The 17,742-nt window shown below is 35.0% G+C and overlaps 1 protein-coding gene across 1 annotated transcript; it reads right to left on the reverse strand.

Annotated features, from left to right (window-relative positions):
• Positions 1-273: 273 nt before the first annotated feature.
• LOC145266293 (NADH dehydrogenase [ubiquinone] 1 beta subcomplex subunit 10-like) lies at positions 274-17,720 on the reverse strand. Its single transcript, XM_080121840.1, has 4 exons — positions 17,563-17,720; positions 17,006-17,147; positions 5,701-5,840; positions 274-457 (listed from the first exon to the last, which is right to left on the reverse strand). The coding sequence occupies exons 1-4, from the start codon at positions 17,654-17,656 to the stop codon at positions 345-347; spliced, it is 489 nt and encodes a 162-aa protein (XP_079977966.1). The 5' UTR covers positions 17,657-17,720; the 3' UTR covers positions 274-344.
• Between the last annotated feature and the right edge of the window lie 22 nt (positions 17,721-17,742).

The following is a 17,742-nucleotide window of genomic DNA, read 5'->3' on the forward strand; positions in this document are numbered from 1 at the left end:
ATCAACAGCATCAGTTACGATCGCATTGACCTTCAATAAAAGTTTAAACTAAAGTTCTTTGTTTGTTCTACTTGCTTCCATACATTAATTTTTGTAATATAACAATAAGGAATTTCTTACTGATGTGTTTTAAAAAATTTTAACTACCGTGGAATTTCCACGGGTCCTGCTAGTATTTAATAATTATTATAGTAAATAATTATATATTCAAGGATATCGATTAGATGGGACTAGTATTAAGGAGAGATAGAGGAAAAGATAAACAAAAATATGTAAATTGCAAACAAATTTTATTTTCTACAGTTGCTTAGTATAAAAAAAAAATTTAAAACAAACTAAAATCCTCAGTGTAGGACCTTTCCCGTTCCTTGTTCGATCTGTCTTCGCTCCCAAATCATCCTATGTTTCTGTTTCATAAACGCATGCACAACGTTGGCCGGCGCGCCGAGGTCACCATCTGCAAGTCAGAACAGTAACAGAAATCAGAGAATGCAACAATAAACATAACATAGCACGGACACACAGATGCAAAATGAAATGGTATGGAAAACTAAAAACTTTTAAAAGAAGATCACGTAAGAGACAGGAAGAACGTTCCAGATCATGTGAGAGACGTGGATGACGTTCGAGAGCACTATCACGTGAGGGACGTCACAAAGTTAATGAGAGAATGGGGAAATAAATGTTATACAACACAAAAAAAAATGGGTTGAAGTTCTTTTCTATTCTTGGTTTGAATTGCGACTGAGGCATACAATGTGTTGGTTCCTGGACAATGTTACATAAATAAAACAATCAACATTCACCTTTTATCAAAAATGTCAAAAAATCTTTCGCATTGCAACTTATAATTAGGTATGTCTATACATTTATATATCTGAATATGCAGGATTAGCTACTAAACTAATTAACAGATCATTATGAATTGTGGAACACAGTTGCGAAGCATTATAAAATATACAAAGTTAATTTTAGACTATATACTAGTCTGGGTGCCTGGCGTTGCCCAGGCATTTGAAGGTGTGTGTTGAACAAAAAAAAAGAAAAAAAGTTCTAGTAGGCAGGCAGGTTTGAACCCGTACTGTGAAAGAGGGAAAGAAAGTGAGAAAAAAAAAAAAAAGAAAAACATACAAACATACATACAAACAAACATACATTTAAACAGATTTTTGCCCTTTACATTATAGATAATAGTAGAGATGATGGTCTGAATTCAGAGAATGACAAAAGGAAAATAAACTTAGGGCTACGACTTATGAAGAAGGATGCATTGGACATTAGATCGTGCTAAAAATAGTTGATATTAAGAATTATTGTTTAGAGAAATAAAATTGGTCACTGGAATGTAAAAATAAGTTTTAGTTAAAACGTTTAGAAAATTAGCTTCGCTAAATATACCCAAAATATATGATGGATTGACCTTGAGCAGTTTGCATACATGACCATTTATGAGATGTTATTGGATCACTTATATCATCGGAACTCACGAAGCAAACATGTCCTTTTGCGGATGACATAGTGGAACTGACAGGTCAAAGATTAGAGTTGAGAGTATAGGAGTTGTCGGCAAACTGTGCAGACAAGCATTGGTATGAGCCCCGAAAGCCTGGAAGCGAGGCTAGACAAAGACAAGTATGTAGACACGTAAGGCAGGCTCAGAGGACAAATCTAAAATAAATTTATAAAATATAAATTATTGTCGTGTGGTTCCTCAGAATCGTGCACGTAAAGAAAGATTACCTGTATGTTAAGATATCTCACTACTGATGCAATTCTCTATCTATATAAAAGCCAAGTACGTCCAAGGATGGAATACTGTTGCCATATCTGGGCAGGAGCTGCTAAAAACAGCCTATCCTGCCTTGACAGAGTACAAAATAGACTTCGTGGCTTAGTGGGGGATGCCCTTTTCTCTACCCTGCAACCTCTCTCCCACAGAAGAGACGTTGCAAGCCTGTCCTTGTTTTATCGTTATTTCCATAGCAGATGCTCGTCTGAACTCCAATCTCTGGTCCCCCCTCGCCAATCTTTCACGAAAAACATCCGTCTAGCTGAATCCACTGTGAAAAATTTCCCCCACTCTATATCTGTGCCTAAATCAAAACGTGGATTCATGAACAAAGCTTCTTTCTTAGAACTGCACGCCTGTGGAACTCTGTTCCGTCTGCCTGCTTCCCTCCGGACTACAACTTGGATGTCTTCAAGTCCAATGTTAACAAATTCCTTATGAACCGCCCCCTTAAGTAAACACTTCATCAAATCTCCTCACTAACCTAATGTACTTGCAATAACCCTTATCCCTGAGTGGCTTCTGGGCCTTGATAAGTGGTGATCTCTGTGTAAAAAAAAAAAAAAAATGTGTCATTGATTTATTGCGTTCATACATATTACATCATCAAAACACCCAGCAGTTGAAGACAGATGACCTCCAGATAAATGAAGGTATGAAACTTGTTCCATATTTACCCCCCCCCCCCCCAGCTATGTAATATAAACACTTTTGATACCGTGCTATCCAACACATACACTTTTGTTTAACGGCATATCAACCCTTTCTGGGTTATTTATGCCAAATCCAGTGGTTTAGAAAAAGGTCTTTCTGTTTTTGAATATTTATTCATAGGGTTTAATTGGGTTGTTTTGTAGAGAAAGAATATACATATTTTTTTAATTTTTGAAAAATGGCTTGTTACTCTCAAAAAGGAAAGCATTTGATCCAGACAGTATTTTTCGAAGATGTTCTTCATATTGTTAAATTTAAGATATTGTTTTCTGGCATTATCAATGGCGCTACATTCCACGAAAATGTGTTTGAGTGTGCAAGTTTTTTTTGACAAAATGGGCATTGGGGTTGTTGTGCACTTGTTTTAGTATGTAAGAGTTCTTGTTGAACTGCCCCCTTAAGTAAGACACTTTATAAAATCTCCATTACTAGTGATTACTACGATATTATCCCATTGATTACTGTACACGCAATAACCCTTATCGCCGAGTGGCCTCCAGGCCTTGATAAATGATGACTTCCTTATCAAAAAAAAAAAAAAAGTGTGTTAGAGTTAGGTATGAACAATATGAGTTCTGGTTTGGTTTGGTTGTTTTTTGTTTTACAGCATATCAACCCTTTTCGGGTTATTTAATGCCGAATCCGAAGATTTTGGAGAAAATTTTTTTTAATAGAATATATTTGTTGTTTTCACGTCGGTTTCTATTTAATCCATAGTTGGGACCCTAACAGGTACTACCACTCCGGGTCAGAGTGGACCTGGGAGCAATGGTAATTAAAGGGTGGCTCCACACTCCCCAAAGCCCACAAGCTGGGGCCTCACCACTGGATATAGTTTAAGGTCATATCCAGGACCCCCATTGAGGGACTTTTACCCTCTGCAGGGGGGGGGGGCAGTCGGCGTATTCTAATGCCCCACCGACAGGGCCATATGAGTTCTGAATACGAAAACAACTTGTTCTTTTCTTGATATGTTGGTTTCCACTCTGTAAGAATGGCTTTCATTTGGTAGAATTTGTCATTTTGCATAAAATAGTTGATTGATTTTAGGTATGAAACTTCTTCCATATTTCCCCCCAGCTACGTAATATAAACACTTTGAGACCCCGCTATCCAACGTATACACTTTTGATAATCTGCTATCCACTTTTTGGTAATGTGACTATTATAAAAGATGGAGGATATGCATTTCAAACTAGTATATAATTATAATTAGGTATGTGTATACGTTTATATATTTGAATGTGCAGGATTAACTCCTAAACTAATTAAGAGATCATTATGAATTTCATACCAGTCATCCTGAATACTGTGGATCAGCTTAATAGAGGGGGGGATTTAATCCTCGAGATCTATAATATGCTACATTTAATGGTTAAAGAATCAAAACAATTGAAGTTATCATGGTAGGGGCTGTTCAGCTTTGACAAAGTTCAAAACCGACTTCGTAATCCAGTAAGTGATGCCCCTTTTATCTTTTCCACAGAAGAGACATTACGATCCTGTCTCTGCTTTATCGTTATTTTCATGACAAGTGCTCGCCTGAACTTCAATGTATGGTTCCCCCTTTGCAAAAAACCCTGTTATTTTGATTTCAATAGTTTTATTTTTCTAAAAATGTATTTATTATATAAATTCAAATAAAAAATTTATCTTTAAAAATCAAAAAGATGTACTTTTACAATTTCATAAACATATTTTTTATACAATTTCAAATAAAATAAAAACTTATTTTTCAAGTTCGTTATTAAAAATTCAAATAAAAACTAATTGTGTTATTTTTATCTATATAATTTTGTTATTTTTTTACTGTATATTTTTTAATAATATCCTTTTCTTATATTTTATTTAAATAAATCACTTCACAATAAAAATTACTGAATAACAATAGAAGATTTGCCTTGTCATCGCTTTTGGTAGCAGCCATGCCAGAAGTTAGGAAGTATGTTAACTGATTATAACCATTCTGTTACTTTGGAACACAGGGTAGAGCAGGTGTTTGTTTAACAGACAGGATCTTCAATAATTACCAAAAAATGACTCATAACAATTTATCCATTTCACCAAAGCATTATCTTGTGTATGGTTAACATGATATTAACTTGAACCAACTTGCTTGTGCTCAAGTGCACAGAGGTCAAAAGGTTAAAACTTGTTGACTTCAGTTTACGAATGTGTTGCACCTGCATGCTAGTAGGGGTTACGAGGCAGGTCAGTGCATGTTGAATGCAAGTTCTGTTGACCATTCCACACCACACCTCAATATACAAGGAAGAGGCACACATAATTATTCGGTAATTAGTCAAGATGAGGAAACGGAAAAGAAGAAATAGATCTGAATCGATTCAGAGGCCATCCCAGAAATGAAGATCCTGATTAAAGTCTGTCTACAAATAATAATAAACAAGTCATGTTTAAGAAGCTTGCATTATTTGATTTTCAGATTGAAGGCACCCGTCGGAAGAAAGGAGAAAAGGTACGTGTCTTGAGATCTCCTTATAGACTGTATGTGACACACCCACGACTGTATACACACATGTGCACACACAAAAACAGTTGATCAACGGCAATGTCATAAACCTACATACACAAAATATACACCAAGGTACGCAACGCTTATCCACAAGTATGAAAATATAAATAAGCCGAGCATGCAGGTCCCCCCCCCTCCACAAGTGAAAAACCATTACTTATGTTTGTGCAAAATTTTTAAAAATCCAAGGTATTGTTATTGAAAAAAGTGCAAACAAACAAAAGAACGATTTGGGGGCAATTTTATCCCTATACAGTAGAACCCCAGAATACAGCATTAAAAATTAGTAACAAAATACAGTACAGTATATTATATACATGTATATAATCAAATATTATAAATAATACCGTAAGGCGGGGAAAATACCATAACCAGGTGTCGGAAAAACATTGTATTCCAGATTGTAACCTGAAAAAAAAAAAAAACATATCCTAGGGCCACCATATCCCAGGATTCTACTGTAATACCCAGAGTTATCCCAGAAAATCCGTTCTGGCAAAAATTTACTTTCACCATGACTAATGTTTGTGCAAAATTTCAAAAAAGTCCAAGGCATGATTATTGAGAACAGTGCGAACAAATGAATGGACGAATGTGAGTGAATTACTAGGTCCTATCTCTCCTTTGTCGTTTGAACCAAAAAAATTCCAAAGAAGATGCTTACACTTAATAAACCAATTGGTGGAAGCTTTCTCATAATCCTCGGTGACTTTTTCGCATTTCTGAGGTGCATTCGGTCCATTGTACATCATGCATTCCATTTTACGGTTACGAAGGATCTTCAAAATGTTTGCATCAACGCTCCTGTTAAATAAAAAGAAAAAAAATTCTCTTATATAAATATATGTATATGTAGTACCAACGCATGTGAAATATATGCATATGTAGTAGCAATACATGTGAAATATATGCATATAGCAATACATGTGAAATATATGTATATGTAGTAGCAATACATGTGAAATATATGTATACGTAGTACCAATACATGTGAAATATATGTATACATAGTAGCAATACATGTGAAATATATGCATATAGCAATACATGTGAAATATATGTATTCGTAGTAGCAATACATGTGAAATATATGTATACGTAGTAGCAATACATGTGAAATATATGTATACGTAGTAGCAATACATGTGAAATATATGTATATGTAGTAGCAATACATGTGAAATATATGTATACGTAGTAGCAATACATGTGAAATATATGTATACGTAGTAGCAATACATGTGAAATATATGTATATGTAGTAGCAATACATGTGAAATATATGTATATCTAGTACCAATACATGTGAAATATATGTATATAGCAATACATGTGAAATATATGTATTCGTAGTAGCAATACATGTGAAATATATGTATATGTAGTAGCAATACATGTGAAATATATGTATATGTAGTAGCAATACATGTGAAATATATGTATATGTAGTAGCAATACATGTGAAATATATGTATATCTAGTACCAATACATGTGAAATATATGTATATAGCAATACATGTGAAATATATGTATTCGTAGTAGCAATACATGTGAAATATATGTATTCGTAGTAGCAATACATGTGAAATATATGTATACGTAGTAGCAATACATGTGAAATATATGTATTCGTAGTAGCAATACATGTGAAATATATGTATACGTAGTAGCAATACATGTGAAATATATGTATTCGTAGTAGCAATACATGTGAAATATATGTATTCGTAGTAGCAATACATGTGAAATATATGTATTCGTAGTAGCAATACATGTGAAATATATGTATACGTAGTAGCAATACATGTGAAATATATGTATACGTAGTAGCAATACATGTGAAATATATGTATACGTAGTAGCAATACATGTGAAATATATGTATATCTAGTACCAATACATGTGAAATATATGTATTCGTAGTAGCAATACATGTGAAATATATGTATTCGTAGTAGCAATACATGTGAAATATATGTATACGTAGTAGCAATACATGTGAAATATATGTATTCGTAGTAGCAATACATGTGAAATATATGTATTCGTAGTAGCAATACATGTGAAATATATGTATTCGTAGTAGCAATACATGTGAAATATATGTATATCTAGTACCAATACATGTGAAATATATGTATACGTAGTAGCAATACATGTGAAATATATGTATTCGTAGTAGCAATACATGTGAAATATATGTATACGTAGTAGCAATACATGTGAAATATATGTATATCTAGTACCAATACATGTGAAATATATGTATTCGTAGTAGCAATACATGTGAAATATATGTATTCGTAGTAGCAATACATGTGAAATATATGTATATCTAGTACCAATACATGTGAAATATATGTATACGTAGTAGCAATACATGTGAAATATATGTATTCGTAGTAGCAATACATGTGAAATATATGTATTCGTAGTAGCAATACATGTGAAATATATGTATTCGTAGTAGCAATACATGTGAAATATATGTATATCTAGTACCAATACATGTGAAATATATGTATACGTAGTAGCAATACATGTGAAATATATGTATTCGTAGTAGCAATACATGTGAAATATATGTATACGTAGTAGCAATACATGTGAAATATATGTATATCTAGTACCAATACATGTGAAATATATGTATTCGTAGTAGCAATACATGTGAAATATATGTATTCGTAGTAGCAATACATGTGAAATATATGTATACGTAGTAGCAATACATGTGAAATATATGTATTCGTAGTAGCAATACATGTGAAATATATGTATTCGTAGTAGCAATACATGTGAAATATATGTATTCGTAGTAGCAATACATGTGAAATATATGTATATCTAGTACCAATACATGTGAAATATATGTATACGTAGTAGCAATACATGTGAAATATATGTATTCGTAGTAGCAATACATGTGAAATATATGTATACGTAGTAGCAATACATGTGAAATATATGTATTCGTAGTAGCAATACATGTGAAATATATGTATACGTAGTAGCAATACATGTGAAATATATGTATTCGTAGTAGCAATACATGTGAAATATATGTATACGTAGTAGCAATACATGTGAAATATATGTATACGTAGTAGCAATACATGTGAAATATATGTATATCTAGTACCAATACATGTGAAATATATGTATACGTAGTAGCAATACATGTGAAATATATGCATATAGCAATACATGTGAAATATATGTATACGTAGTAGCAATACATGTGAAATATATGTATACGTAGTAGCAATACATGTGAAATATATGTATTCGTAGTAGCAATACATGTGAAATATATGTATACGTAGTAGCAATACATGTGAAATATATGTATTCGTAGTAGCAATACATGTGAAATATATGTATACGTAGTAGCAATACATGTGAAATATATGTATATCTAGTACCAATACATGTGAAATATATGTATTCGTAGTAGCAATACATGTGAAATATATGTATTCGTAGTAGCAATACATGTGAAATATATGTATATCTAGTACCAATACATGTGAAATATATGTATACGTAGTAGCAATACATGTGAAATATATGTATTCGTAGTAGCAATACATGTGAAATATATGTATTCGTAGTAGCAATACATGTGAAATATATGTATTCGTAGTAGCAATACATGTGAAATATATGTATATCTAGTACCAATACATGTGAAATATATGTATACGTAGTAGCAATACATGTGAAATATATGTATTCGTAGTAGCAATACATGTGAAATATATGTATACGTAGTAGCAATACATGTGAAATATATGTATATCTAGTACCAATACATGTGAAATATATGTATTCGTAGTAGCAATACATGTGAAATATATGTATTCGTAGTAGCAATACATGTGAAATATATGTATACGTAGTAGCAATACATGTGAAATATATGTATACGTAGTAGCAATACATGTGAAATATATGTATACGTAGTAGCAATACATGTGAAATATATGTATACGTAGTAGCAATACATGTGAAATATATGTATATCTAGTACCAATACATGTGAAATATATGTATTCGTAGTAGCAATACATGTGAAATATATGTATACGTAGTAGCAATACATGTGAAATATATGTATATGTAGTAGCAATACATGTGAAATATATGTATACGTAGTAGCAATACATGTGAAATATATGTATACGTAGTAGCAATACATGTGAAATATATGTATATCTAGTACCAATACATGTGAAATATATGTATATGTAGTAGCAATTTAGCAATACACACAAAATATATGTATATGTATTTGTAATATGCACGATTTGCAATACACACGAAATATATGAGGGGCGTGCAATTAGTAATGCCCCTGACCCACTTCCCGTAGAAGTAGAGCAACGAAACTTGGCACAGTTATTAGTCTTTCTCTACATATGGACCACCCAGAGTTATGCATTTCTCCCATCGTTTGATTCAGCTCTGGAGACTGTTTTTGTAGAACACCTCAGGTTGGTTCTCCAACCACGACATGACTTCAGAAATCAAGGCTGCATCATCTGGGAAACACTTTCCTTTCAAAAACAACTTCATGGCTGGGAAGAGGTGAAAGTAAGAGGATGGTGGAGGATTTCATAACCACACCCCCGTGCTTCTGATTTGGCGACATGTGAGTTGTGGACCGGAGTGTTGTCCTGCAGGAGGAGGGTACATTTGCTGGTCTTGCCCCGCCTCTTGATTTTGATAGCTTCCCTTAATTTCCTCAAAAGTGAAGCATAATAGGCTCCTGTAATTGTGGTACCCTTTGCCAGGAAATTTGTCATCACTACTCCATCCTGGTCCCAGAAGTTTGAGCATGACCTTGCCAACGGAGGGCTGCACCCTTGCCGTCTTTGGAGGTGGTGAGTCCAAGTGCTTCCACTGTATTGACTGGGTTTTGGTCTCTGAATCATAGTGATGGACCCAGGTTTCATCCTGTGTAATCAGTTTTTTGAAAAACTTTAACTCATCTTCTTGGCACATCTCCAAATTCATCCTCAAGCACTCGACGCGTTCTCGCTTCTGGAATAGTGTGAGCAACCTGGGAATCCATCTGGCAGACACCTTATGCATATGCAAATGGTCGTGAATGATAGTTTCCACAGACCCTGTACTAATCTTGACATCTTGGGCTATTTGGCGAATAGTAATGCACCGATCTTTCAAAATGGCAGCCTCAACTTGACGGACAGATGCCTCATCAATGGCAGAAGGGGGGGGGTGACCAGGTCTGGGATCTATTTCAACAGACTTGTGGGAAGGTTTGAATTCACGATGCCAGCGTTTTACAAGGTCATATGATGGGGCATTATCACCATAAGTTTCTTTCATTTCATCAAAAGTCTCCTGTGGTGTGCATCCTTTCAAATACAAAAACCGGATCACTGCTCGACATTCAACAGGCTCCATTTCACACCTGATTCAATTCAAACACCAGTAAAACAGAAACCACACTTAGTTCAAAGCTGTAATTTGCCACATAACCCGTAGAGATATAAATCATTGCACATGAAAAATTTCAGCTAGATCAAACAACTGGAAGTAGGTCAGGGGCATTACTTATTGCACGCCCCTCGTATGTATATGTATTCGCAATACACGCAAAATAGATGCATTCGCAATACACGCAAAATAGATGCATTCGCAATACACGCAAAATATATGCATATGTATTTACAATACACACAAAATATATGTATATGTATTTGCAATACACATGAAATATATGTATTTACAATACACGTGAAATATATATATATATCTTTTTTTTACATAGGCATCACCACTTATCAAGGCCAAGAGGCCACTCGAGAATAAGGGTTAAAGAATGTACAGTAGAAATTGGACAATATAGTAATCGTTAATAATGGAAATTCGGTAAATTTGTTAACTTATATGGAACGACTCATCAAAAACTTGTTTATGTTAGACTTGAAGACATTGTAGTCAGCTGGAAAGCAGGAAAATGGAAGACAATTACATAGGCGTGCAGTTCTAAGAAAGAAGCTTTGTTTATGGAATCTACGTTTGGGTTTAAAGTTTTTTAGAGTGGGGGAAATTAGTGATAATATTTTCTGATAGACGGGTGTTTCTTGTGAAAGTTTGGCAAGGGGGGGGACCATAGATTGGAGCTCAGCCGAGCACTTACCTTGAAAATAACAATAAAGCAGAGATAAACTCGCAAAATCTCTTCTGTAAGAAAGAGAATGCAGGGAAAACAAAAGGACATCCCCTACGAGGCTACGAAGTCTATTTTGAACTCTATCAAGGCAGGATAAGTCCTTTCTAGCAGCTTCTGCCCAAATGTGGCAACAGTACTCCGTCCTTGGATATACCTAGCTCATATAGATAGAGAATTGCATCAGCAGTGAGATATCTACTGGATCGATAGAAGGATCCCACAATTTTTCCTGCAGCCTTGGCAACGGATTTAATGTATGTGTTCCATTTAAGATCAGGAGTAAGGGTCAAGCCCCAAAGCTTGTCAAAACATGAGGCCTCCCCAAGAGGAGAGCCATTCATTTCATACCAGATGGGGATCAGAGCATTGATGATGTAAAGATAAAAGCTTGGTTTTAGATGCATTAAAAGTAACAAGCCACCTCTTTCCCCATTGTACCACTTGCTCAAGATCAGGGAAGAGAGAATGAGAGAGAACTTGGTCGTTTACGGTCTTAGATGTGCTACCATAGATAGTAGTATCATCAGCATAAATGTCTGCGAATGATGTAAGGATGTAATTTGGAAGATCATTAATGTAGATTAGGAAGAGAGTTGGGCCCAGGATCGACCCCTGAGGGACTCCATCATTAATACTGAAAGCTTCTGATTTCTGCCCATCAACCATTACTCTTATGAACCTATCAGAGAGAAATGATTTAATGATCGAGAAAACATTTTCAGTTATACCATAGCTGGAGATCTCGTGAAGTAAATCTTTATGCCATACTCTATCAAAGGTCTTTAAAGAGCAATTGCCCTAGAAAGGTAGCCTCTGTCGAGAGATTCGCTAATCCTATGAGATATAACTCTAAATGGAAACCATATTGTGTGTCACTAAGAAGATTATTTTTGCTGAGATGGTTGATTATTTAACAGATTCCAGCAACTTACTCATGATGCACAGTAGACTTATTGGCCTGTACTGAGAGGGAGATGAGCAATCACCTGAATTCTTAAATACAGGGCACACTGATGAGATTTTCCTGGGTGATGGGAAGCAATTCTCCTTAAAACGTTTAAACAGTTTTGTAAGGATGAGCACTAGTTCTGGTTGAAGTCTTGAGTACTATAATTGGAATACCATCAGGGCTGGTTGCTTTACTGGAATCAAGGTTTTTGATTAGCTTGGCAACATTATATACAGATATTTGTATATCACATAGCATGTTTTCTGATACAGGAGGAAATATTGGGGTATGGCGGCCTTGGTTGCAAAAGGTAGAATTAGCTGCAAAGTTCTTGGCAAAGAGTTTGGCTTTGTCTGATGCTGACGAGATTACCTCAGGTCCATTGATGATAGTTGGGATAGAGCACACACGCTTCTGTTCAGGATTCTGTTTGCTATTTGCCAAAACTGGTGGGAACCAAGATGCTGCTCAGCTACTTTGGACTTGATGGACTGAGCATACAACTCTCTTGCGTTCTTTATTGCTTTTTTACAGTGGTTGCTGGCAGTCCTGAAAGCGGCTTTAGTCTCAGTACATCTATTATGTTGGAAGCAATGGAAAAGGTGATTTCTGTGCGCAATGGTAGCAGTACATTCTGGAGAGAACCACAGCTGGCTGTTAGGTTTTTGCTGGAATTTTTTCAAGGGTATGAAACGGTCTATACCTACAATTAACCATTCTGTCAGGTCTGATACTATAGAGGACACATCCTTTTTAAACATGGAATACAGAGGTAGATCTGATATAAATGTACGGAAGCTATCCCAATCAGCCATAGTGTATCGATATACTGTACGATGGAGAGGTACATCTGAGGACTTATTACATTTCATTTTTATCTTAACTGATACAACAGAGTGGTCAGAAGATCCAAGTGGAGACAGAACGGAAGCTGAACACAGTTGGGGCAAGTTGTGAGAAAAAGCTCTAGGAGACTTGCATACTAGCCATCAGTATCGGGCCACACGTGTGGGTCTGTGAATAATCTGAGTGAGGTCATAAGCAATGGAGAAATCATGACAGAACCTCCCCTCATCATCGGTCTTGTTTGAGTGAGTTAACCATTCCACATTGTGAACATTAAAGTCTCCACAGACATGAATATTAGCTGAAGGATAGGCAGATAGGACATGATCAATTTCATCAGATATGCTTTTAAAGATAGTAACTCCGCTGTTGTGGGGGCGATAGAGAGCAAATATAAATGCAGTAGTTTGAGTAAGTGCAACCCGGAAGCACATATAGGGTAGTTAGGATATGTCCCTACCACATGGAAAGCCATCTTTTATATAGGTACATATTCCATGCCCATGGCGATCTTGGGGGTCATATTTAGAAGTTAAATTAGAATATCCTTTAATTATGAACTCCTCTAGGGAAATAGTCTGTCCAATGCCAGTTTCGCTTAGAAATAATATGTCTGGTTTAGTCTCCTGTAATCGGGGTTCAACCTCTGGAAGGTTAGAATGTAGACCCCTGATGTTAGAGAAGGAGACATGGTAGTGGGGGTCCACGTTGGAAGTTGGAGATCCGGGTTTAATTGTGTATTTTTTATTGAAACTTTTCATGATGAAGTTTTGGGATTTATGGATTAGGTCGACAGACTTGCTTGAAGCAGGGCAGAGCGGGAAAGTAAGAGAGAAATAGAAATGAAGAAATATTTTTTTTGTAGCACATGAAAAGGTAAAGCCGTAACAATTACCCACTAATATGGCATCAAGAGGCCCCACCAGAAGCTATGTATATGTATATGCATTTACAATACACACAAAATATATGTAGTCGCAATACACATGAAATATATGTATATGTAGTAGCAATTTAGCAATACACATTAAATACATGCATATGTAAGACAAATCAAGAAAAAGGGGAAATAATTCCAAATTCTAACAGTTTCAAGGAATAAATGATGATGAGACAGAAGTTGGGGATTGGTTGACAGTGCGGACTTTAAAAAGGTTGAAGATTCTTTTTTGGACCTTGTTTAAGAGGGAGACGAGTGGTTGATGCACTAGTTCAGATGTGACAACGATACTCCATGCATAGGCGAATAGTGACTTCGTAGAGATATAGGATAGTCTCGAGTGCGAGTAATTTTCTAGTACAGTAGAGTTGTAACATTACACACGTAGACCCAACACGTATGCAGTTTATGTTGATACGAATTATAAATGTATGTTACATGATAATTTTTTTGAAGGACATATACAATTGAGCAATATCGAGTTTTAAAAAGTGTTTTCAAACCTACTTATTCTCAACATAAGGAATCTGTTACGTGAACGATTCACACAGGTGCATCTGTGAAACAGTTGACAAATAGATAAAAATCAATTTAAACCCTTTAGCAGCCCTTTATTCTGGATGAAAATAAATTTTAAAGTTTTCCACATGTCTGAATACCCTATATACCAAATTTCAAGTCTGTAGATGAAAAAGTTATGGAGTATAAAAGTAGCAATACACATGAAAAAATTGAAATGGCTTAAAATATTTCAATATTGGTATATATAGAAACAGTTTGATGAGCTACGAAAGAATTTTTTAAAAATTTTTTAAATCCAATTAAAATTAAGGAAGTTATGACTATTTTTGTGCCTCACACGTTTGGATATTTTTCCCTCTTTAAGACCACATGCATTTTGTCACATTTTTTACATTACTTTTTCAATAAAAATGTTACATCTTTGTTAAAACAGAAGATTAAGCAATGAAATTTACCATGTAAGTGTACTTTTGTGCTAGGAATTAGAATATGCGACTGAAATTCTCCAAAAATTAATAGTTTCCAAATAATCTGCAGTAAATGCACATAAATATGCTGCAATTCCTTAAAAATGCCATGTATCCATTAAAAGAAAAAAAGTTACAGAACTCAAAGTTGAATTGTAATGCATTTTATGCACAAATAACTGAAATCGAAATCTAGGACTGTTTAAAAATGAATATATTGCAATATTTCTTTGGTATTATTACAGATTAATACCTTTTGTTAATCCCCCATCCTATCTGACCACTCATCCAAAATATGCGATTTTATCTTTGTAGACAATTACGTGTGAATACCTTGAAAAACTTTAATGAAAGATAAACAAGTATTTTAGAATTTAATGTAAAATGATTCCCTATTTTGAGGTATTCTAGCATTTTAGGGCAGTCAGCCATTATTTTTTTCTTTAGGAGATTAATCCTGTGCGCCTTTCTTTCTTTTTTTTTTTTTTTTTCTAAAGACGATTATGTGTGGTTTTAAGAGGGTCTTTGTGCAATTATGAGAGGGTGGGGAGGTTGCCACTCTGACTTTGGGTTAATGATAGAGCTAAGGAAAATTATGTGTGAACATCCTGAAGACTTGATAAAAACAATTTTAGAATTTAGAGTGGGGGTTAGTTTCACATAAAAGCTGAATTGTAATGCATTTTATGTACAAATAACTAAAATCGAAATCTAGGACTGTTTAAAAATGAATATATTGCAATATTTCTTTGGTATTATTGTAAATTAATACCTTCTGTTAACCCCCATCCCATCTGACTACCTTTTTTTTTTTTTACAAAGGCATCACCACATTATCAAGGCCCAGAGGCCACTCAAGGATAAGGGTTAGAGAGTGTACAGTAGAAATTGGTCAATATAGTAATCATTAGTAATGAAAATTTGGTAAATTTGATAACTTATATGGAACGGCTCATCAAGAACTTATTAACTTTAGACTTGAACACAACCATATTGTAGTCAGCAGGAAAACGGAAGACAATTCCACAGGCGTGCAGTTCTAAGAAAGAAGCTTTGTTCATGGAATCTACGTTTAGGTTTAGGCACAGATAAAGAGTGGGGGAAATTATTGATAGTGCTTACAGCTAGACTAGTGTTTCTTGTGAAAGTTTGGCGAGGGGGGACCATAGATTGAAGCTCAGTTGAACACTTTCCATGAAAATAACGATACATCAGAGACAAACTCGCAACATCTCTTCTGTGAGATAGAGGTTGCAAGGAGGAGAAAAGGACATCTCCTACGAGGCTACGAAGTCTATTTTGAACTCTATCAAGGCAGGACAAGTCCTTTCTAGCAGCTCCTGCCCAGATGTGGCAACAGTATTCCATCCTTGGACGTACCTGGCTCTTATATAGATAGAGAATAGCATCAGCAGTGAGATATCTTCTGGATCGATAGAAAGATCCCACCATTTTTCCAGCGGCCTTGGCAACAGATTTGATATACGTGTTCCATTTAAGATCAGGAGTAATGGTCAAGCCCAGAAGCTTGTCAAAACTTGAGGCCTCCTGAAGACGAGAGCCATTCATTTCAATTGATGACAAATGTGGATTAGAATGTTGATGATGTAAAGAGAGAAGCTTGGTTTTAGATGCATTAAAAGTAACCAGCCACTCCTTTCCCCATTGTACTACGTGCTCAAGATCAGAGGAGAGAGAATTGGAGAGAACTTGGTCGTTTACTGTCTTAGATGTGCTACCATAAATGGTAGTGTCGTCAAACTACGTGATTTTACTTTTGTAGGCATTCTAGACATGGGGAGGGGAGGGTGTTTTGTACTTTAACCTAAAAAAAAAAAAAAAAACCATATCATAAAACTTTAATTAAACTTGGAAATACGATTTTAAAAAAATAGCGCGGATCAGTAAGTGCACTAGCACCGTTATTTCTTACCAAAACAACCAAGTGAGGTTATGTCAGGACGCTTGCGCTTGGTGTCCTTGCAGTTCTAACGTGCAGACTATCGCAGTGAAAAGCTATGAAGATGATCATTTCTTACCTATCTCGGCGGAACTGTTCATTCGCTTCAAATATACAAAGTGGTTCGTCCACCTCACATTCATCAATTGTCGGCACTCTTCGAAAGCGGCGGTGGTAATAGTAGTGTTTGTTACGGGCATGTAGTGGCTCGACGATTTGCTCTGGAATTTAAAAACATCAGAAATAGATTTAAAAAAATATAATAATGAAAAGAAAAAGAAAATAAACATACACCATCCTCAGCTAGAACAAAATAAACAAAAATTATAAAGAAAATGTAGGTAGAAGAGTAATTTATTTTACGTTTGGCGATATTTATTAGTTCTATTGTTATTTTTTATATTTACATTTTCATTTATTATTTTTTTAACCACTTTTTCGGTTTGTTGCGTACACTGCAAAATACCCTCCCAAAATGATTTCAATGAAATATCAACATTGACTTATCTTTGTTCGTAGTTTTCAAGGGCACAAAAAAATGGTCATCCTCTCGTTACAATAATCGTAATCGCTCATATTTATATAAAAAAAAAAACAGACGCTGAAATTATTTTAAAACATAACATCTTAAATTACCTTTAAAATATGTCACAGGTCGATCGAATATTTTAAAGACACTAAAAACAAACTTATTGTAAGGAAGGTCAGGATCCACTTTATCGTCTGCCATGTTGTCTAAAAGCTTCCGGCGAACAGGATCATCACGGAGCGAATGTCTTGTATATACAAGAAAACATTCTAAAAATGTTAATAATA

This window comes from Euprymna scolopes, chromosome 41, assembly GCF_053919585.1.
Source record: "Euprymna scolopes isolate OS-2025 chromosome 41, ASM5391958v1, whole genome shotgun sequence".
Lineage (NCBI taxonomy): Eukaryota > Metazoa > Mollusca > Cephalopoda > Sepiida > Sepiolidae > Euprymna > Euprymna scolopes.

Excerpts from the sequence above, each read along its gene's own strand:
- LOC145266293 (XM_080121840.1), bottom strand. The coding sequence starts at position 17,656 with ATGGCAGACGATAAAGTGGATCCTGACCTTCCTTACAATAAGTTTGTT. Across the intron at positions 5,841-17,005 it reads GAACAGTTCCGCCGAGATAG|GAGCGTTGATGCAAACATTT; the intron begins GTAAGAAATGAT and ends TTTATTTAACAG. Across the intron at positions 458-5,700 it reads CACCAATTGGTTTATTAAGT|ATGGTGACCTCGGCGCGCCG; the intron begins GTAAGCATCTTC and ends TCTGACTTGCAG.